A 22,939-nucleotide genomic window follows, 5' to 3' on the forward strand; every position below is an offset into this window, starting at 1 on the left:
ATCTTGCACTGTAGTTAGGATAGTTACACCCTTTATTTCTGCAAACTCCAATCCATTAACAAAATGAGTTCTTCTCTTAGTATTCCTTAAAGCCAAAATCTTTCTTTTTTTTTTAATCCCAGATCATTTTACTTAGTATAATCCCCCTTCTTCTGATTGCTCTAAACACCTTCAACTTAAATCCTTGAAATGTACTGTACCAACTCATTACCTGGGGGAACGGGGTACTGTTTATTCTGTGTGATATTACCCCTGGGCATGTTATCTTTCTTCCTGCCTACAAATCAAACTCAGATTTCTTATGAATGTCCTGCCCTCCTGCAACTCTTTCCTTGCTTATTGACTTCTGTCTGTCACACTCCACTTCTGTTCTGTCTCCCCTGTGTCATTGGCCCTCCCTTTCATTCTTCTTTATGCCAGCTGCTCTTGTTAGGGTGCAGACAACTTCTTTCTCAAGCAGCACACATGGTTAATTATGCTCTAAATGGTTAAAATTATTTCAAAATAATGGCAAACTGATAAAATGTTTTGACTTGCAGTGGCTCTTGTTTGTTTATATGAATTTCAAGGTCTATTGGGTGCTTACTTTGTACTGTTACTGAATCATTTTTCTGACTCAAAGATTGATGACGGCTCTGGTGTAAACCTGGAAATGTACAGTGTAGAACCAAACCAATTGTCCAGACACTTCTCAGAATTTTGTCAGCTGAAGGAATTTAGCACTGATCCAAATGCATTTATAAATGCTTGTATCTTAATTTCTGTCTTGTACCATAAATATTATTGAAGCTAATTTTAGTTGCGACATGCATATATTTTCCAGGTGAAAGGACTTGTGAAGCAGCACATAGACTCATTCAACTATTTCATCAATGTAGAGGTATGCTTTCTTGGTGGGAAGAGAGTGGCTCTTAGTACTCAGAGAAGGTGCATGATTCTATTTAATTTTATTTTTCTTGCTCTCCAGATAAAGAAAATCATGAAGGCCAATGAAAAAGTTACAAGTGATGCTGACCCAATGTGGTACTTGAAGTAAGCATGAAACGATTTTCATATCAGTAATACTATGCGTAGTAGCTTATGGGTTTGTTATTTGCTATAAAATGTTTATAGGCACCTGTGGAGGTATAAATCAGGAGAGTATTCTCCATAACTTATCTCTTATTTGGAGCATTGAAAGATGGGAAGATTGAAAGAATAATCATGTGAATCGGACTTGGTAGCTGTTAACAATACCTTATGTCATCATTTTTCTGTAATTTAGTAATCTTGGATGACAGATGGGAGTTTCTTTTTGTCTATTTGCAAAGGGGTTTATTGCATGTGCAGTTTAAATTTTAACTAACTAGAACACAGCTCAAATACAATGAGTTACTTTGGGAAGAATCATTACCCATTATTAATCAACCTGTGTTCATCACAGTAACTTCATGTTTCAGTCTATGTAGAATTCTGCTTCCTTCAGGTTGCCTGACAAATATTTGGCTCATTGCTTATTTTGGAACTGTTTGTATTACAGGTACCTCAATATCTATGTGGGAACTCCAGATGTGGAAGAAAGCTTCAATGTGACACGACCTGTATCACCTCATGAGGTATTAATGTTTGCATCTGTCTTGTTTGTTTGCTTGATCTTGGGAATGTCTTGGATAGTAGTGGCGTATAACTTTATTCTGAGTACGTGCATGCTACATTAGGTGATATAGTGCATGCCACCATCACTGTAGAAAGAAGCCTTAGAGATTTAAACATCGTGTAATAAATTTTTTTTAATTTTGTTTTTTAATTTTTTATTTTTTCCTGGCTTGTGCGGATAGCTGTATTCAGTGTTTCATGGTAGCTGCATTTGAACGGGTTTCCATGAAGTTGTGACAAGCACTTCTCCTGCTTAATCTTGTGTGTCTCCTTATGACAGAGCTGAAGTCCTCACACTACAATGTAGTGCTCTTTGATGTTTTTATCAACTTCTTTTTAATATTAGCCCTGCTACTGTCTGCACCATAGGTCACTTCAGTCTCCCTTTACCTCCCAGTCATCTTTGGAACATATCTCTGATTTTTTGCTCATCGTTCTTAAGTCTAAGTCAGAGTGCAAACATGGAAACTTTGAGCAGAAACAGATGGAAATTGATAAAATTATAAGAAACTGCGGAAGAATGTTAGCCTTTTTGGGAGTATATTCAACTTCTTTGCATGGCTGTAGCATATAGGTTAAGAAATGGGTTGTGTACTTCTGGAATAAAGATGCATGTTGGAGAAAAATGCTGCTGTGACAGAAATCAGAGAATCTTTTGGTAGCATATAAGATAGTTTCTGTACATGTAAGCAAGCTATAAGTTAAGCTAAGGTTTTGACCTTTTAGGGTTCCTTCCAGGTATCTAAAAGCCATTCAGTTCCCTTCAGAGGTTGCTCAGGAACAAAGTATTCCTCTCCTGCTGCTGTGCTTTGAGACTTATGTCACTGCAACAGAAGAACTGACAGCCTCTTTTTGTCCTTGGAACAGGAACTGAGCTTGGAACTTGCACTCATTTGCTTAGATACAGCCTGTTGTCAACCTAATAAATCAGTTCACATATCGGATGCTTTTTTACTTGCTATATACACTTGATACTTGAAGTTGGATTATTTTTTTTTTCATGTAGTGTATGTGACACATTTCAGACTCTATATGAAATACATTCTATGCTTTGGAGAAATTCTGTAAAAAACAAAAACAAACAAACAACAAAACATCTAGTGGCTGCCTCTGGTGCATAGCCACAGCCACGCTTCTGTCTCCAGTGACCCGAGTCAAACCTCATTTAGTTTGATGGAAAGATTTTAAGTAAGGCAGATAACTCAGCCATCAACAGTGTAACTAGATGCAATTCAGGACAGCTCATGCACCTCACAAATATGTATCTAACGTTAGATCAGTACAATTGAACATGCACAAAATGCAATGGGAAAGATTTTTTATGTATGAATGAAATTTCATGCAAAAAATTGGTTGTGACCAACAACTCATATCCAAGAATCCAGGTGTTAAAATGCTTGCTTACTTTATAACTGGAGTGACTGTACATGCAGAAGAGGGCAAGATAAATGCTTCACAAGCATATTGACCTTGAATTTAGAATAACCTATTCTTGCATCTCAGATATATCTTCATTGATGCTTAATGCTAGTGCATCATTTCTCTTTTTTTTCCAATGTGTTATAGACATTTGAAGGCTGTAGTTATTTTCTTAAATAGGATGCAGATCAGGTCAAACCAGGGGTGCAATTTAAAAGAAAAACAAAACAAAAAGCTTGGATTCTTATGAGTATGTCATTACAGTTCTCTGTTAAAGGCTTATAAAATTCCTTCCCAAAGACACCTAAAATGATCAGATTTTCATAAGGGTCTGAGTATTTTACCTATTTTCAAGCTAATTTGGGAGTTTTTATGTTCTTGGTTTCCTTGAAGATCAAGTCATTCCTGCCTTTTACCTCTAGGTGTCCAGTGTAAGGAGAAGTTACCTCAAGGAAGGTGATACAAAAATGCAAGTGATGGAATATTACACTGTGTAATTCTTACTTTATATCTGTGTCTTGTGTGGACAAAGCACACACGAAGAATCCCAAAGCCTTTTTTTCCCCTCAAGTAGTGCTAATGAAGCTGTCTAACTCTGCTTCTCACGCAGTTCTTATGGGGGTTTCATGAACTATTCATACAGATGAATTTAAAGTAATTAGAAAATGGAAATACTCTCAGTTACTTTTAAATTTGATGAAGTGGTGCTGGGAGCACAATGGGACCTAGTTTCCTACAAGTCACAGCTTGCAATCTGCTGGTGCACATCAGTATTTTATTATTAGAGAAGTGGTTTACTTTTTAAGGTGGAGAGAAGGAGCATCCAGTTTGCAAAAATTCTTGAGGCAGATTTTTCCATACAGTTGCATCTTCAGTGCACAGCAAAATCTTAATTGCTTTTTATTAATGCATAATCAATACACTGAAAGACCATAAATGTACAAATCTGAATACTGATAAACCTGTAATCCTGGAGCTCAAAGGTATAGAATGCTCAGTGAGGTCACAAATGACCTGCTGTGAATATTCAGCAAATGCAGTAAACCTTGTCTTGCATGAAGATACGCAATACCTTAAGGGCTACCAACAGAGTCATAGACTGAGGCTGGGAAGAGCAGACCGGAAAGATTGGATTAGAAATGATTGAGCCTTGAGCTGTATAATGTCCTAGATATGTATATCTTGCTTCTCTTGCTATGTGAGGAATTTGCAGACAAATTCTGAGAATCTTTACAGGAAGCGGTAACTGTAGTGAGCCTTCTGTAAGTCATCTTGAGAAATGGTACCATACAGTGAGATGTGCTCATTCTGTTAATAAGGTGTCTCTCTTACTCTCATGTGTTTCACTTCTATCAAGCTTCATATGACAGCACAACTCTTCAGCTGTTCAGAGTCTTCATGTAGAAATATCCCTGAGCTGAGCGCTGCTCTCAGAGCCTGTGGCATAGTATGGTCTTTGTGTAAGCTCTGCTGATTAGGCCTGTTTGTTTAATTAAACAGTTTAGAAGTTATGCTCTGCAATGCTGTCCTCTGAAGATACACAAATCCACTGGCTTCTTTTGAAACATCACAATAACTGTATTTCGGGATTTTTTTGTTTTGTTTCATTTTAAACAGGAGACTCTGACAAACATAGTCCAGGTAGCATGAAGAGCTTTGTCAAGCTTCACTTCGCTTGATTTCTTTGTGAGGACTTACAGGAGGCAGGGCAAACATGGGATGTTTCAAGAGACTCTGCAGCGTGTAAGCCAACATCTAACCACATGACTGTTCTCCTTTTAGTGCCGCCTGAGAGACATGACTTATTCTGCCCCGATTACAGTAGACATTGAATATACACGAGGTAGCCAGAGGATCATACGCAATGCATTACCCATTGGCAGGTAAGATACCATATGTCGAACTTCTGGTATTAGTTTCCATTTGCTGCTGTGTTGGGAAGAGTTTTACTGCAAAATGAATGTAGGCTAACCTTGCTTCCTTGTTAAAAGAAACAGGGAGCAGGCAAATCTTGATGAACAGCTGTACAGGATGTGATTGTTAGGTTCTGTTATAAGATTTTGTTTAGTAAAAGCTTCTGGAAATCTCTCTCCTTCCAAAGTAGGATGGATATAAGGATGGATGTTGTCTATGTTTGTATTGTTACAAAACCAGAGAGGGAAATATGTGAAAGAATACTGGAGTATTAATTTGCATTAATTGCAAAATGAAAATAATAATGTTTGCTTTGTAGCCGAATTACTCAGTCTTTCATACATAATATGTTCATACATCTGTGGAAGGTAGATGGTAAAATCAATAAAGCAAGCATTAGTTCTTCTGTATGAGGTTAAGCTCTTCTTTAAAACTGGTTTGACTTAGAGCCGAGGCTGAACTTTGTGGAGAAATGTTGAGGGTTTTTTACTGGTTTTGTTCTTCTAAAGGCTGTCAAATGACTTGAGGTTATTAGTATTGTGAAGAACGTCTAATTTCTTAAAGCAAAAAATAGTGTGCATTAGGGACAAAAACAAGCTCTTAGCCATGCCAAAAAGGCAAAATACCTCACAGTTCTAGTATTTATTGAAAGCTAAATTCCGTTTAAAGGCAATAGAGATGTTTTCTGTAGACAAGGTTTCTTAAAGACGAACCCTGCTGGCTTTAAAGGTCAATGCTTACTGTGTGTCTATGCATCTTACTAAAGGTGGAATACTGGCAGGAAAGAGAAGATAGATACTTAAGGAACTACACTTCTCGTAGTGAAATTTTAAGCTTTCATATAAAAAAAAATACTTTAACTCTGTCAACAGCACGATACACAGCAATGCATTTACAAAACCAAGCTTCTATAGTTGTAGTAACAGTTTATTGTTCAAAGTCATTTCTTAAGAGAAGGAAAGTTTTTAAAAGACCATTTAAATTTGAGTCCTCTGACTTATTTCATGGTGTATGCTATAGGCCAAGAAAAAAGTTCAAGTAAATGTGCATTTTCACCAAAATATGCTATCAATTTGTATACACAAAACAGTACTTTAAAGGATAAGTTATAACTAAAAGAAGCACAAGAAAAACTAGTGTAGACATTTGACTACATCTCTCTCTTAAAAAAAAAATGGGGTGAAGAAGACCTATAAAGTATGCATAATATACTCAAAAAGACTAAATCACTGCACAGCAGTAGTATGTTGCATTATAGATTAAGACCTCTTCCTGTAAATTCTTCTCTTTCTCCTATAAAATGAGGTTATGACAAAAAAAAAATATTCTCCATTAAAAAGTAAAGTTATGTCATCCAACTGGTTTTAAGAACATGCATGCAAGAAGTCTTTTTGCTGTTAAAAACTGTTACTATCCAGTTACTGTTTCCACGGGAAATAATTTTCCTCATCTATCCCTAGTATTACGCTGGTTTCCTTTTGCCAGGTGAGTATATACGATGCTCTTGTTAGACATGCGGTTCAGACTGGGACAGGAAAGCTGTATGTTTTTTCCTTTCTTATATCTGTTGTTTGGCAGAGTTGCTGATAACCTATGTGATTTAGAAACAAAAAAAAATCCCAGGGCAATATCTTTGTGTCTTTAAACAGGAAAATTTCTTTTGAGTGCTTAATAGCATTCCAAATTAGGGTACCCATTTTGTGCATCTATACACACAGAAATTCAATAACTTTATTTTCCCTTTTTAAAAAAATTTTCTTCCCATTCTTCCTGATAACTTGAGATATTTTAAAAATTACATTCTGTCCTCAAAAGGAAAATGATTTACTATAGTGTCTTATGTTAGCTGCAAAATATTTTATTGTTCACAAGTGAAGTAAAGGATAGATACTTGGTGACATCTATTTCACTGGAGTTTTCAGGGGTGGCATTTACGTACCCCATTTTGAGTTTCCTTATAGCAACTAGTTGCTGTTTCTGATAAAAATATCCAGTGCATTAGGCTTATCGCGTATCAAGATTATGATTGTTATATGAAGCTTCTGATCTCTAGGAAACACTTTCTTAGTGAAATGACTGAAGCAAGTATGTTATGTTTATAGAGCACTGTGGTGACAAGATAGCTTTTTATCCTCTTCAAAAATACAGAATTTTGAGTTCATCAGCTTTCTTTTAAGATATAAGGATATAAAAATGGCCAGGAAATTAAAATAATTTATAAAATTTGAATAAAAGAAATAAAACTTCGTTAGCAAGAGCTGCCTAATCTTAATTTTTGTTGGAGTAATTTTGGATTAAATATCTCTGAGGTTGCAAATGGTTGCATAGTAGTATCCATAGTATCCATAACTCATGGATAAATTTTGTCAAAATATGTCTTAGCAAGTATGATGAAGTGAGTCAATATTTCAGCTTTATCTTAAAAACTTACCTGGAACATAGGTCTTAAAACAGATGTCCACTGGGGAGTGAAATTCTTCAAGTTGGATCAGCAGTCCACTTTTTTGTAGAAGACATGCAAAAAGATGCAAAATGCATCTTTTTCATTGGAAGTAAAATATGCTGTCTTTCAGAAGTTTTAATGAAAAATCTGAGAGTGGAAAGGTATGTTAGGAAGCTGACTATAAAAATACTCTTTAATAAATGCAAAGTCACTGCTAGTTAGTTGTTGAATAAGCCAAATTCCTCCTAAGACTGCAATGTAAGCACACCAAATCAAAGAAACTTTGAACATTCCTTGACTTCATCACAGGATCATAGAATAATTCAGGTTGGAAGAGGAGGTCCTGAGGGAGACCTCAGGAGGTCTCTAGTCCAACCTCCTGCTCAAAATGGGGTCAGCTCTGTGATTGGGATGGGTTGCTCAGTGCTTTATCCTGTCAGGTCTTGAAGACCTCCATGGGTGGAGACTGCCCAACCTCTCTGTGCAGCTTGTTCCACTGCTTTACTATCCTCATGGTGAAGAAGTTTTGCCTTATATCCCATTTGTGCATGTTTAGTTTCTCTTTTTTTATTCTTCTCTAAGCACAGAATTTGTTTTTAATTTCTTGGACTACTTTTCCACCACTTTGTGTTGCTTCACAAAATGCTCGCTGCAGACTTCTGTGCTAAGACACCAGGGAAATCAGAGCTATTACTGGGAAAACTTCATGCCTAGGTTATATTTTGGGGGCACGATCTGTCTGCAGCCAGAAGGTGTGATGGCAGTGTGGGAAATCCAATGTGATCTAGCATGTTCTAATTAAAAATGGTAAGATCTGCAAGGGCATGTTCTTCAGTGCAGACTGAACTGTTTTTGGGGACCAGGAGTATTTGCAGTAGTAATCATTGGCCTTGGTGACTATGCTTGCCATGGGTGCCAGTAGTAGTAGCTGCATAAAAATTAAATAGGAAGCCTGCAGATTCTGCCAGTAGATGTGTAATTTCAAGACTCCCTTTTCAAACTACATGTTCAGTGAAATAAGGTGGGATTAAAGGAAAAACCTGTTGTTTATAGCTTGCATGTGTTCCAATTACCTTAAACATGCTCTCTCCAGTTTGTTTAGCATATTTTTTGTTCTGAATTTGACTATTCGTATTTTTCTATCTGAATCTAAAGTAAAAATTTAACTGGTTTTCTTGCAGAATGCCTATAATGCTGCGTAGCTCCAATTGTGTTCTTACTGGGAAAACTCCAGCAGAATTTGCCAAACTTAATGAATGTCCTTTAGATCCAGGTACGTTTGCACTCACATTCTTTTTTCCCATCTGCACTTTTAGTTTTAAACCTTTTTCAGCAAATAAATACCCTATTGTTATGTTTCCTGTCACTGTGAAGTCATGGGAACATCTCAAGCATATGCCTGTAACCAACAGAAATTCACGGGCTTTTGGAAATAATAAGAAATGGTTGACAGCATGGAATGTTTGTATTTGCAGACAGGGTTTTCAACCACAAAAATGATACGCCAAAATTTTGAAAAAATTGAGAAGTGTATATAGTATTGTACAGTGATGTGTTATATGGGAATAGAGATGGAGTTGGTTCATGGAAATGAAGTGGATCAAGAGAGAGTGGGGTATAATGGTGTCCTCCATAGCAGGAACTCTCATTTGCTGTGTTCTGTAAAACAAGAATAAAGTATTATATGATAATATTTGAAATGTAGGGAAGAGGTGAAGGGTTATAACAAGCAACTTCATTGCTTTTTATCTGCTACTTTGAAGTATGTACTGCACATACGCTGTGCTTTGTTGTGATGGCAAGATACAGTGATGTCATGCGCTGTGCTGGAGGACCGTTAATAGATAGCTACAATTTGGGAGAGGAATCTAACATGGATCATGTACAGATTCCTTATATTTTTCTTAGATACAACAACAGCATTAACATACATTTTTAAAAGTAATACAAAGTAAATTTCTTCCTGGAGTGCTGGAGAGAGCAAGTCGGTAGTTACAGAAGACTTACTCTGTTTATTTGATACCAAACATCTGAAATGGCCAGTTTGTTTTTGATGTTTGTATGATATACTTTTCTGGCAGGCAATATTTTTACCTAATTTGTAGATCTAACGATTCTGTAGCATCTTTTAGTAAGTATGATTACCTTACAGGTTTAGGGGTTTTTTTACAGCTTTACAGTTTTTGCTCTGCCTGTGAGTTCTTTCTGTTGAAGTACTTCCCAAATAAAATCTTAGATACCAAATACTATATGTGAGCCTAGCAAAAGTTCTATTTAGTCTAGTGGAACGGTTTCCTAGTTATCATAGGTTCCACACAGAGTTTGTTCTTTACTCTTTTGAGGGAGTTTACACTTCTCCTTTGTCCTTTGTGTACTTACTGTTTATTTTCTAGTAATTTTTATTCAAAGGCATATTGAACGAGGCAAGTAAGGCGCAAGGGTACTGACATGCAAAATCTTTCTTTTCTATTGAATAGGTGGTTATTTCATTGTTAAAGGTGTAGAGAAAGTCATTCTTATTCAAGAGCAGTTATCCAAAAACAGAATCATTGTGGAAGCTGATAGAAAAGGCACAGTTGGCGCTTCTGTTACCAGGTATGATAAATGCCTGCAATTACATAAAGGAGATAAAACCAAAGCTTTAAAAGTTCATTGTTGTAGTTGAAATAGTTGTGTAGTTTTCTTTCTAGTATAGTTTAACAGGAAAAAGCTGTAGACATTCAGTGCCTCTCTTGCTACTGTCATTTTGTCCCAAAATCAGTTAGTACAGTATTCCCCCAAAAATCAGTGGGAGTTGCTCAAATGCTAGTCTGGGATGAATCCTGAAGGAAAAACAAGTTCTAATTTTTAACATAACAAAGTGCACTTCCTAACTAATGGTGTTTGGTCTCATTTTGCAGCCAGTAACATGAAGTTACTGCAGTGGAAATTGGATGTAACCTTTTGTCTGACTCTCTAAATCAAATGGGTGTAAAAGCTTTTAAAGGCAGTTGAGAAGGAAACAAATATTGTTATACTACAGAAATTATTGAAAATCACAAGGTAGTCTAAATTTGGCCTTTCCCTCCCAACTGAGTTTTACTTATATTTTGTTTGCCTTTTGGTTTTGTTCTTAAGCTGTGTGCTGGTATAATACAGTGCTTGTCACTGTTCAGTGTGGGGGCTGTTTTTTCTTCTCCAGAGGTCTCACATCTCTCCTTTCTGTTCCACAGTAAGCCTAGATGAGGTTAAACATACAACAGAAAGTACTGTTATCTCGTTACTGTTGTTGCCACAATACCTGTGCACAGTTTGACCTTGCTGGTTACATCCAAGTTGATTATAAAAGCATGCAAATATGATTTTGAAAAATACAGGCTTCTATGTAAGTTGGATATAGACCTTCAGCCTCACAGGTGATAATACCCTATTACCTTGGAGTTACAGGGTAATGTCTGGCTGTTTTAATGTAATTTTTAAAAGAGGAGAAGGTGGGATTAATTCAGCTGAAAGATGGCTCAAGCTTGATAAGTCTTATACCGAAGATTCTAGGACTGTCAGTGCAAACTTTCTGTTGGACAGAATATATTTTTTTAATTTCAGTTCCACTCATGAGAAGAAGAGCAGAACGAATATGATTGTGAAACAAGGAAGATTTTACCTGAGGCATAACACTCTCTCAGAAGATATTCCCATTGCTATCATATTTAAGGTAATACAACTGCTGGTTTGGGGAAGAAAAATTTGTGGACTGCTGAGAAGCTCAACACCCATCATTTCAGGTCCGGGGATGTGACATAGCCATGTGCTTGTTATACATGACTTCAAGTCATAACCAGAAACAAAACCAATAGCTTTTAGGGGAGTCTTGCAATTCTTAGACCTAGTCTAAGCCCCTCAGCAGGGCTGCTCTCAATCCCTTAGTCCCTCAGCCTGGATTGATACTGGGGGTTGCCCTGACCCAGGTGCAGGACCCTGCACTTGGCCTTGTTGAACCTCATGAGGTTCACATGGGCCCATTCCTCGAGCTTGTCCGGGTTCCTCTGGATGGCATCCTGTCCCTCAGGCAGATCAACTTGCACCACTCAGCTTGGTGTCATCTGCAAACTTGTTGAGGGTGCACTTGATCCCACTGTCTATGTCACTGGTGAATATATTAAAGAGTACTGGTCCCAATACAGACCCCTGAGGGACACCACTTGTCACCGATCTCCAGCTGGACATTGAGCCATTGACCACTACCCTCTGGATGAGACCATCCGACCAATTCCTCATCCACCAAACAGTCCACCCATCAAATCCATCTCTCTCCAATGCAGAGAGAAGGATGTTGTGGGGGACTCTGTTAAAGACCTTACAGAAGTCCAGATAGATGACATCAGTAGCTCTTCCCTTGTCCACTGATGTAGGCACACCATCATAGAAGGCCACAAGACTGATCAGGCAGGGCTTGCCCTTGGTGAAGCCATGCTGGCTGTCTCAAATTGCCTCCCTGTCCTCCATGTGCCTTAGCATAGCTTCTAGGAGGATCTGCTCCATGATCTTCCCAGGCACAGAGGTGAGGCTGACAGGTCAGTAGTTCCCAGGGTCCTCCTTTCTACCCTTTTAAAAAATGGGTGCAATGCTTCCCTTTTTCCAGTCTCCAAGGACTTCACCTGACTGCCAGGACTTTTCAAATATCATGGAGCGTGGCTTGGCAACTACATCAGCCAATTCACTCAGGACTCTGGGATGCATCTTGTCAGGTCCCATAGACTTGGGCATGTTCAGTTTCCTCAGGTGGTCTCGAACCTGATCTTCTCTTACAGTGGGAGGGACTTTGCTCCTCCAGTCCCCACCTTGCAGTCCATCCACTTGAGAGGTGTGGGAAGAGAGTCTGCCCAGTGAAGACTGAGGCAAAGAAGTCGTGGAGTACCTCAGCCCTCTTCTTGTCCGTTGTTACCAATTTGCAAGTCTTGCTCGTCAAGGGGGGTACGCTTTCTTTGACCTTCCTTTTCTGGCTGATGTACCTGTAGAGGCCCTTCTTATTATTCTTTGCATCCCTTGCCAAGTTCAGCTCTCACTGCACCTTGGATTTCCTGACCCCATCCCTACACAGCCAGACAGCATCCCTGTACTCTTCATGGGCTGCCTGTCCCTGCTTCCACTGTCTGTGCATTTCCTTCTTGCCTTTCAGATTGACCAGCAGGTCTCCACTCAGCCATGCTGGTCTCTTGCCTTCCTTTCCTGATTTCTTACACCTGGGGATCGAAAGCTCTTGTGCTCTGTGGAAAGGATCTTTAAAGATCTGCCAGCTCTGTTCTGCTCCCTTGTCCCTGAGGGCAGTTTCCCAGGGGGTCCTATTGACTAATTCCTTGAAGAGCTGGAATTTTGCTTTCCTAAAACTCAGGGTCCTAGATTTAGTCTTCACCTGCCCCATATCCCTCAAGACTGCGAACTCCACTGGTGCATGATCTCTGCAGCCCAGGCCTCTGACTGGATCTAGCAACCAATAGAAGTAAATCCTGTAGCCTTCACTGTAGCGGTGTACAAGCACGGAAGATTTGGGGAGGGGATAATGACTCGAGCAAATGAATTACCAGGAGAGGGCAGCACTTGCTCACAGCATCCAGTTTCTGCTAGGAGTGCTGATTTGTTGGTGTTGGCAACCACAGACTTTACTGTATTACCACCGCAGCTCTTTGGTTGATTGAGAGTTGTAGGAATTTGTTTTCTTGTGGGAAGTGCTTTGGGTTTGGTACTAGAAAATAGTTTAATAATTGGATTTAGACTTGAGAAACAAATGTCTGTTATCTCTGATTAAGCTAATCTCTTCAAGTAGTTGGAGGAGATCATCTGGTTTTAGTGACCAGTTTTAAAGGAGGTTGAGAAATTATTTGTGGACAGAAATGCACATAAAAGTGTCAGGATTAAGTTCACAACTTTTCTGTTGCAGGAAAGTGTTAATGTGGCTCTTAATCCATTTGCTTGAGTACTAAACAGCTGGATTCCACCTTCACTTACAGAGTTTTATTACATTTTGTCACCCCCTGCTGGTATAGATAAATACCTGGTCACAGAAGAGTAACTGCTCTGGGTTATTAAGTCTGAGGAGGTGGTTGTTGGGGTTTTTTTTAAGCACCATTGTACTGACTATTTGATCACCTTCTGACAATGCTTGCTGTAATTATCCCCCTGCCTATATGTATCTTTTATATTCTAGGTAGTGTTGCATAATTTTTCATTTATTTATTGAATAAGGGGCTACAGTTGTTAGAACCTCTTGACAGTAGTGCTTTTCAAAGATTTATATTGATTTAATCCAGTAACAAATTAGCTGCACCCATTTTAACTACTCTGAATGTTCCATTCTTGACTGGAACTTAACTGTACTCATGAGTGGTCATTTTCCTTACCTTTCCTTTAATGACATGTGAACTTCAGGGATCTTCTGTCCATTTTTTATGAGTTTCTATCTGAAAACTAAAAACCCCAGATAGTTTTTTCAATGGATTCTTAGGCAGGCTCCAGCCTCTGATCTTTCTTTCTTGGGCATGGCTGTAATGCAGCATTACTTTATTGTATTTAACTACTAGAAGCAAAGTTAAAAATGCTATAGCCCTAAAACTGGAAAATCCCTAACTCAGAGGTCCCCGTGTAGCCTCAGCTCTCTCACATGGCAGTATTATACGTAAGAGATTTGTTGGAAAAGCTGGGAGAATAATTCCTTTCTGCCGTGACTCAAGTCTTGGGTATGGAGCATGGGGTGTTCCTTGTTACTAGTAAGTGTTCTGTTTCTTGTAATGTAGAGATACACATCTGCAAGGGGCAAAGGTAAGTTGTACAATCTAAGGTCCGAAGTTTTGGTTGCCTTTGCATCCTTAACTTCTACTGTAGCAACTGCTTGCATAATTTCCAATTAAAAAATAAACTGAGAAGGGAATGACAAAAATCTATTGCTCTGCATTTCCTTCCAGACCAGCATTCAGGCAGCAACAAAGGTCCAGAGACCTCTATGTTTTGACTAAGAAAATGACTAGTAATTGGCAGAGGGCTGCTGTCCAGTGTGTGGGCCAGCTAGAGGGGACAGTTATGTCAGGGACTATCTGAGAGTCAGTGGCTGGGCAATTTTAGGTTGTCTTTCTAGTCCCAATAGTGTTAAATGGCCCAGTGTTCCTGCAGATGACTTAAGGTGTAGATGGGGTGCAGAAAATCATTGTAACTGTAGAAAAGGAAGCAGGTATTGGAGATCAATGATCTAATGTGGATTTAAAGCTATTGCAACTGTAAAGTGGAGGTGTACTAATATCCCTTAGACATCTTCATCAAGAGCAAGGGTTGTGAAGTAGGGAGCATTACAAACACCATCTGCTGACAGAGCTGAGGCTTAAAATTCATAAACAGCTCCCTTTAACTAGAATCTAAGAGCACTTCTGTGTTTCAGGCATGAGCCATGGACAGAACTGCATGCTAGGGCAAAACCTGAACATACAGTGTTCCCCATCCTTTCTTTTCATTCATGGTGGGGAAGGAAACCCAGGTGCATAGGCTGTGGAGAGGGGTGGAAATAGTGTGCTTCTAAAGGTCCCTTGATCTGGATAGGGTGGAAGGACTGGACTGTGTAGGGACACCCTAAAGGGGGCATCTGCCTTGCAGTTCATCCTTACCCTAGTCTCTTCTGAACTGCAAGCCTGAATGGCTTTGTTCTGCTGCTTTGCTTTTCTGCCATCCAGACCTGTAAGGATCTTTGTGATTGGCATATTTGGAGATTTAACAGCTAGTTGTGCTGAACATATGCAAGTTGTGGTATTGTGAAGTTTAGCACATTGACCACAGCTAACTGAAATTTGATAGGCTACAAAAGGCATGTTCCTGGCACTATTCTAGGACAGACTTGAGTTGTCTGCTCTTCAGATGTGGGGGAGTTAATGCTTTGTTGCTGTGCTAGCTTTAAAAACTTTTCCCCTAACCTTTCTTCTTGGAAGTGAGAGGGGCATTTGTGCAGGCCCTATATATGTAAATGCAGTTTGGGGGTTGAAGTAGTGATATAAATTGGACAGTTTTGCCCCCAACATGTGTATGGTTTTTAAAGGTTTTTAAAGGGCTCTTAACTGCCTTGTAAATGGAAATAGACACAATGAATTTGCTTTCTACTTACTGTATAACACTGCTTCATTAGTTAATATGCACATGCAACCAGAATGGTATTTAGGTTGTCCTGAGTTGACTTGCAACTCCAGGAGACCTTAGTTTTAGCTGTATGTCAGTGGTGCACAGATCATAGGGCTGTGTGAACCGTGCATAGGGTGTTTTTTAAATATGTCAGGCTATGAGCTATGCACACTTTATGGCGGGGAGCCTCAGACAGTTTTAGGTAGCAATGAGCATTAGAAGAGGTACGAAATATTTGCATAGTACTCAAGAGTGTTCCTCTCTTGAAAAACATAAGGATTACAGGTGAGATGCTGCTGCTGCTTTTGCAGGGAACTCCCTATATTGCAGAGAGTTAAAGCTATTCTAAGGCAAGGGCTATTTTACTTTGTGTGCGTGATCTTGATTTAGTAGACTTGTGAGTCCTGGCAGCTGAAGTAAATGAAAGTTGCATGTTGCATCAAAACTGGTTGGGGAAGGAAGAGAATTGTAAGTAACCGGGGGGGGACTTAAAAGTTGAATTTTACGTCTTGAATTGCTAGGTGAAGTATCTTTAGTTTATGTGGGAGATATAAGGGGCTGCTCTAAGAACTGCAGCAAAAGATTTGAACAGCAGGTCAAGTGTTTTGTTTTTTTTTACAAACCTGTGTTAGTCTTGAAGCTGTTAAGATGCAACTCTAGAGGAACAGCTGAATGGTGGTCTTACTGGCTCTGCAGAATTACAGGTTCCCATGGCTGCAGTTTCATAGCTCGTATCCTTTGAATTATGAAAGCTCCAGACCAATTCTGTCTGTGTTGTCAACCTTGAACTTCCCTGACATCTTTTTAATCCAGTCATCTGCCTGTCTCCATTCTGTAATTTAGCATGATGGACTGCAGAACTACATTCTAGGGAAGTGCCATGGAAACGCCTAGACATCATCATTAAGACACGAGCTGGGGGAGGAAGAGCTGGACTCGCGCTCTCTCATGCACACTCTCTCATACGTATGTGTGTGTGTGTACACACACACATGTTTTGGGCAGCAGGAACCTCCCCAGTCCTAGGAAGTGGTTGACCCCGGTTGGTCCACTTTCTGCCACTTGAACTCAGGATGATCTGAATGTTTGATTTGACTTGTCTGTCTTATGTCCATTGACAACAAACCTTCCAACTATGTTCTTCAACAGCCTGCTACTGTCTCCTTCCTCATCCTTTCACTGCTGCTGCTAAGTTCTCCCTTTGCAATGTCACCTTCCCCTCCACCCTCCTGTAAAATTATCCCTTCCTGACATTGACTTTCAATCAAAAATAAACAAGACATCTTGTCTGCTGCTTTGCTTTTATGTTAATTACTTTTCCCTTGGCTTTATCCTGGGTTTATGAGCACTTTAAGCATAGGACCCACTCCTACTTTGCATGTCCTCAGTGTTTCTGTAACACAAGCAACAACCCAGGAATATTTTGTTACTATTCTAGTGATGTTACAGGCTAATTCTGGAGTACTTCTTTTGTTTTGTTTTGTTTTTTTGTAGAAGTACATCATCAGGGCCAAATTTACTAAAAAAGAAAGTGTTAAGATTACAAATCTGTCTGATACCAGCATGGGTCTGTTGCTTGCCCTGTTAGTGTTGCATGTAGGTGGACTTGTGTGTGCAGCTCTGCCCATGATTGTTGAGAGTACAGAGGAGAATAAATGGATTTACTTTTAGGCTATTGTATCAGCACATCTTTTTCAGTCATTTGCCTAAGATTTCAGTCATTACTTATAATTATTTTCCCCCAGTTTGCACTTACCTAACAATACAACATATATTGTTTGGTGGCAGATCCCAGCCTTTCCCACACACAAATTGAGAATTCTCAAGTGAGTTTGCTCCTACAGACTTCAACTAGAAAATCTACACAGTTATAATATGTCCTATTCTCATCTTGTCAGACTTTTGATCAGAGAATTCATCAAGTGAGAAGAAATCATCAACCCTCTTTAATTTACTGTGTCTTTCTGGTTTTTAATGGATAAAAGAGCATAGTAAAACTGCAGGTTCACTTTTTTTCCCCAGTTGTTCACTTTCCACATGAGTCTTACGATCTGGTTGCCATCCTAAAATTAACCTGGTGGACAGAAATAGGGTGTGATCTTATCAGCTTGCATTTGATGTGCTTTAGATAAATGTGTTCCTGGTATGTGTGCCTAGAGTGGCACAAAGATTCCCTTAATAAAATTTTGTTTTTCTGTAGGCTAAGTGCAATAGTTGTATGAGTCTAGTTGTGGTTCCTAAACTGGTTTGCTGGTCAGCTATTAAGTCCTAGACACATGGAAAATGACTGTTGTGAAGCTTTCATGCTTTTGTAGACTTACGAGTCTGGCTCTCGGGTCACGAGGAGTTTTGGCTTTTGTTAACTGCTCCACTGAGGTTTTTTAACTACTGTGTGACCTTATTTAAAAGGGTGAGGGAGCATAATAATGTTTGAAAAACAGGGATCTGAACTACAGTAATATCACATGCGTAAATTCTGGTTCTGAAAAGAGCCTTGAGATCAGAGGGATGACTACTTAGTGGGAACGAACTATTCAGTCTTATCTGGTGTACTAACTGCGTCTTGATTTGCCACTCAAGTCTGTCTGAGGTGGTGGAATTGATCTATGCTCTGCACTACAATGGGAATATTCCCACACTGTTATGCATGTGTGCTACTTTTGCACTGCTTTTAATTTCTGATAAACCACAAGGTGAAGAGGCAGAGTTTAAAGTTAAAGGAATTTCAGCCAACCATTTCTTTGTTGAAAAAGAAAGACGAAATAAAAGAAAAAAGAAAAAGCTGAGTACTTCACAATTAGAGCAACAGTTTTGCAAAAGGATAGCATTAGCCAGGTGTTAAGCAAAGTGACACGCAATGAAGGCAATAAGAAGGGAAGGTATTTGTGCATTTTTGAGGAAAATGTAACTTTTTGGGACACTGCCAGTTTTTAATGAGAACCAGAATACTAGGGTCTACATAGGCTATTATTTACCATGGTCTTTGTGGCAGGCAGTTTGAAGAATAATATGAATGAAAAGGTAACTTCCTCACAAAGTTCTGAGAAACATCTTATAACTCAGCCAGAAGAGGTTTAGTGAGATTATTTTGTTTCTTGATATGGCAGAGCTCCAGGCAAATGTGTGAAGGGGGGAGCTTTAGCACCATCTGGAATCCACAAAGGCCTTCATTGCTGGCTGCCACCTTGAAACACTTACTGATAGACTTTTCTAAACCTGTTAAATGCTTTCTTAGTTTATTAAACTTTTTCCGCAGTATAAAGTCTAACAAGGTGTCCAAGGATCAGTGAAATAATAGAATGGTTTTCAAGTGGAATTGTGTAGTGAAGTCATCTTCTAGATGCAGACGTCTGCAAAGGAGGTAAATTGTAAACATTTCTCAAATAGGATGTGCTGCATCACAGTCACATGAGTTTGTGAAATTGCTTGTGGTAAGAGACCATGTGTAATCTTTTAAGAAATTTAACCTTCCTTTATTGTAGATTCTGACTTGGTTTTCATTGTTATACACATAGGGTTACTACCTGGTATTTATTTTTTCTTAAGAAAAAGCATAAAATTTAACTCTGTCAGTGAAGAAAAAGACATCCTCCAAAGAGTGTGTGTGTTCCTGCTGCTTATCAAGATTTCCATTTAGTGTTCTTCCATAGCTAGAATATGTGCTGCCAGTGCCAGATGGCACAGTTTCTTAGAGAAGAACTAGCTCTTGCTTACTAGTAATGCAGACAAACAATACCAAATTAGCATAAGCAAATGTCAGTGAGTTAACATAAAGACTGTGCTATTTCTGTCTTTTCTTCTTTTCCTAGGCCATGGGTGTTGAGAGTGACCAAGAGATTGTACAGATGATTGGCACAGAGGAACATGTGATGGCTGCATTTGCTCCTAGTCTGGAAGAATGCCAAAAAGCTCAGATTTTTACACAGATGCAGGTGTGTCTTTTCACATAGCCAGACGCCATAAAAATCTAAAGATGGTGGATATTGACCACTTTGCTGTGTCAGCAATTGACATACGCTTTGTGTTTTGAGGTTTGTTTTTTGGGGTTATTTTAAGCTGAGGGCTTTTAAAGGGGCAGGACTTGTCAAAAGTGAGGCTTTGCTCTCATTGCCTAACTGAAAAAAACCCCAAAGTCAAGAAATGCTTTGTTTGCAGAAGGCCAGGGTTATGTTTTAATGTATGTGAAAAATAGTGGTGTTTGTCAGATTAAGGGTTTTTGTTGAGGACAGTTCCCGTTTTTTAAAAAGGAATTGCATGCCCCATTTTGCAGCAGCCCCATTGGTGTGGACATGACCATTTCATCCTGAGTAGATGTTCTCCTACAGTTCTAATCTCTTGTATAAAGCCTACAGTAATAGCCACCTTCTGTCCTGCTAAAGACTTGCCATAGTTCTCTTCAGCTCATGTGTACTTTTTTAATTAGTCAGAACACAGGCCATTTTGCTGGCAGTATTTCCATCATGTACATACTAATCTAGAAGAAGGTTTTGAAGGTTAGTCTTATTTCTGCTATTTCGTTGTAAACTTTATCGAATCTTTCCTTGCATAATGCTGAGTGCTGTAAAGTGAACGTCTTTCTGGTTTGCATCTTTTGGGGCTTTTCAGGGTTAGAGGTAGCGTGAAGGCCTTCCTAATTCAGAGTCAGAACAGTGAAATGCAAAGTGTCCAGGAAAGTAGACAAACAGAAACACAGAAGTTACTCTGTGCAAAAAACGTCAAATGAAATTAAAAGAAAGTGAGCTCTTTGGGGAAGAAGGTCACAGATGGAAAGGACAGTCTGTCATTTAGTGGGGAGAGTAATTCTTTGCCATAGGGGGCATGGCTTCATTTCCAGGCAGGAACTTCCTGTGTGGACCTGGATGTTTTCTTTGACGCATCTGACCCTGAATTCTGCATATTGATTCTATTTCTTGGACAACTGATAAAAGAGTAAGAGTCCATTAATCATTGCAAGATACTCTTGGAGACAGATGTGGCTGCCACACAGCAGCATTTGTGCCTATTAAACAGTCAGTGCTACCTCACAGTTTAATATCTGAATGAAACTTAGCAAGTACACAAAAGAACTGGGGGTGAAAAGTCAAATTAAATAAACTAGATATCTTTGGAATTTATATAATCCTTTTTCCGAACTCTCTGCAATCCCCTTTCTTTAATATTGTAGTAATCATGCTCTTTCACCACCTCCCATTCCAAATGTTACCAACATATGATAAACAACATGTTGTATATTTAATTATAATCAATTGTGTCAATTTTTAAGAAAATTTTTGTATTAGCATCACTTACATGTCTGGTATTTTGCACTTTGTTTGGAGTTTGTATCATCTGTGGCTAGTGGCACTGCAGTGACCGAGGAATACACATAGATCTCCGGGTGCGTGTATGGGTTACAGTGCTGATATTAACTCAAGTTAATTCCCCCCCTTGACAGGCTTTGAAGTACATTGGAAACAAAGTGCGAAGGCAAAGGATGTGGGGAGGCCCAAAGAAAACAAAGATGGAAGAAGCACGAGAGCTGCTAGCGTCAACTATTCTGACCCACGTTCTTGTATGCAATGTTTTTTAAACTGGAGTAAATTTGTGTGGTTATTTATGGTGTGAGCTTTGTTGGCAGGGAAAAATGTCTTTGATTGCTTTGCAGCTGAGATAAAGTAAATCATTCTCAAAATAAAGGGGAAGATTTGGATTGAGTCAAAAGTAATCTGTATGTTTATGAAATGCTGTACCATTGAACTACTTATCATACTACACATTTTTTTCTTCATAGCCAGGCAGTATCAGCTGTTAGTTCAGGACCTTATTCTCAAGACCTATACCTTTATTCTGTTTTGTTTTCATTTACTATCTGTTTCAACACCACTAATGTATATTGCTTTTAGCATTTTTTAAGAAGGTGAAGTACACAAATCCCCCTGTAACTCCTCAGTCAGCCCAGATTACCCATTGATTTAAAATGATGTGTTTGTCTAAATGAGAACTAAGGAAGTACTCCTGAAACATCAGTATGTTTTTCTTCTTCTTTTTTTTTTTTTTTTTTTTTATTTATTTACAGGTGAAGGAATTCAATTTTCGTGCCAAGTGCATATACACAGCAGTGATGGTGCGCAGAGTGATTTTGGCTCAAGGAGAAAATAAAGTAGATGACAGAGACTACTATGGAAATAAACGTTTGGAGTTGGCAGGGCAGGTGAGTTTTCACTTCAGAGCGGAGTGCTCTTTTGGGATTTTGTTACTATCCGCTTTTAAAAGATGCAGAATAAGGAGCATCCCTGTCTTCTTGACTGAAGTGGTTTTTATCTCATTGTATTTTTGTTGGCTTTTCTTGTTGACTCATAGATGTGCTTCCCTGATTGAGACTAATAAATTATATCCTCACTTCTGTATTGCCTCTTTATACCAGATAAAAGGACAGAGCAGTGGAAATACAGCATCAGTTCTAGTTCCATTATAATACTGTTAGTGCCAAGAAGGCAGCAGTAAGATCCGTCTTCCAGTGCCCCCCTCTAAGCAACTTGGCTGAGAGTATGAACTGGGACCAAGTAGGTGCCTGCATGTCAGGTCCAGATTGTCCCACTATGGAGAACCCAGCTTGTGTAGCGGCTCACAGAGCAGCCGCCCAAGCCTCCTGTAATTTGGAGAAGCCTGTGAGATTGCTTATTTGTTGTCAACTGCCTTTCTAGCCTCTAGAGTAGCATGAATTAATGAAGTAAGTGGTTTGAGTTAACTTGAGCACCTAATGAAAGTGGATTGCGTGGACTTCTCTGCTTGCAGAATTTTGGAACTGGAGGTAGAAGCAATAACAATGGGCTGTGAAGGAGGGAATGGTTTCAGGTGTCTGACTGGCACTGTTCTTTTGCAGCGAAGGTGGCAGTTCACAGCTGTTGGCCAAACTACGTTCTCCTAAGGCAGTGAAGGAACTGCTTAGTTACCATGGCATGGTTTTTTTCCTTGCCATGTGTGGTTATTTAATTAACCAATTTAGATTAGGACTGGACTTCTTTGCAGTGCTGTGTATTAACTTAAGTTGGAGTTGTGGCAGTCAGTGTCATCTCTGTTTTTTCATCATGCATCAGAAATTCAGACAAGTATACATAATGCACCAGGTTGGAGAAAATATGCATCTCTGCCCCCCACATAATTAGTATTGGGATTTCTGTTGCAGTGTGAGTAACAATGTCCCTTTCTCTTTCTTTGTATCCAGTGGGAATTCTCATCTTACTGCACTTTAAGATGTGTGCTTGCATATTGTCTCGTACTCCACCTTCTCACCCTGCCCTGTCCTGTTCACATGCACACATGTGAACATACACACAGAGCACACAGTCATTTCAGAGTAAAAACATGTGCTTTGCTTCCTAGTTTTCTGAAGAAAAGGGAAAAAAAAAATCCTTTCTT

At 39.1% G+C, this 22,939-nt stretch overlaps 1 protein-coding gene across 1 annotated transcript in view; it reads left to right on the forward strand.

Moving 5' to 3' along the window:
* Positions 1 to 22,939, forward strand: part of POLR3B (polymerase (RNA) III (DNA directed) polypeptide B) — an 82,489-nt gene that overhangs the window by 3,071 nt on the left and 56,479 nt on the right. Inside the window, exons 3-12 of the mRNA XM_010282415.1 lie at positions 824 to 880; positions 968 to 1,032; positions 1,520 to 1,595; positions 4,837 to 4,937; positions 8,593 to 8,684; positions 9,889 to 10,006; positions 10,994 to 11,102; positions 19,351 to 19,473; positions 20,976 to 21,092; positions 21,597 to 21,731. Coding sequence (XP_010280717.1) covers positions 824 to 880; positions 968 to 1,032; positions 1,520 to 1,595; positions 4,837 to 4,937; positions 8,593 to 8,684; positions 9,889 to 10,006; positions 10,994 to 11,102; positions 19,351 to 19,473; positions 20,976 to 21,092; positions 21,597 to 21,731 — 993 coding nt within the window. The remainder of the gene's footprint in view (positions 1 to 823; positions 881 to 967; positions 1,033 to 1,519; positions 1,596 to 4,836; positions 4,938 to 8,592; positions 8,685 to 9,888; positions 10,007 to 10,993; positions 11,103 to 19,350; positions 19,474 to 20,975; positions 21,093 to 21,596; positions 21,732 to 22,939) is intronic.

This window comes from Phaethon lepturus, unplaced genomic scaffold (genome assembly GCF_000687285.1).
Source record: "Phaethon lepturus isolate BGI_N335 unplaced genomic scaffold, ASM68728v1 scaffold18632, whole genome shotgun sequence".
Lineage (NCBI taxonomy): Eukaryota > Metazoa > Chordata > Aves > Phaethontiformes > Phaethontidae > Phaethon > Phaethon lepturus.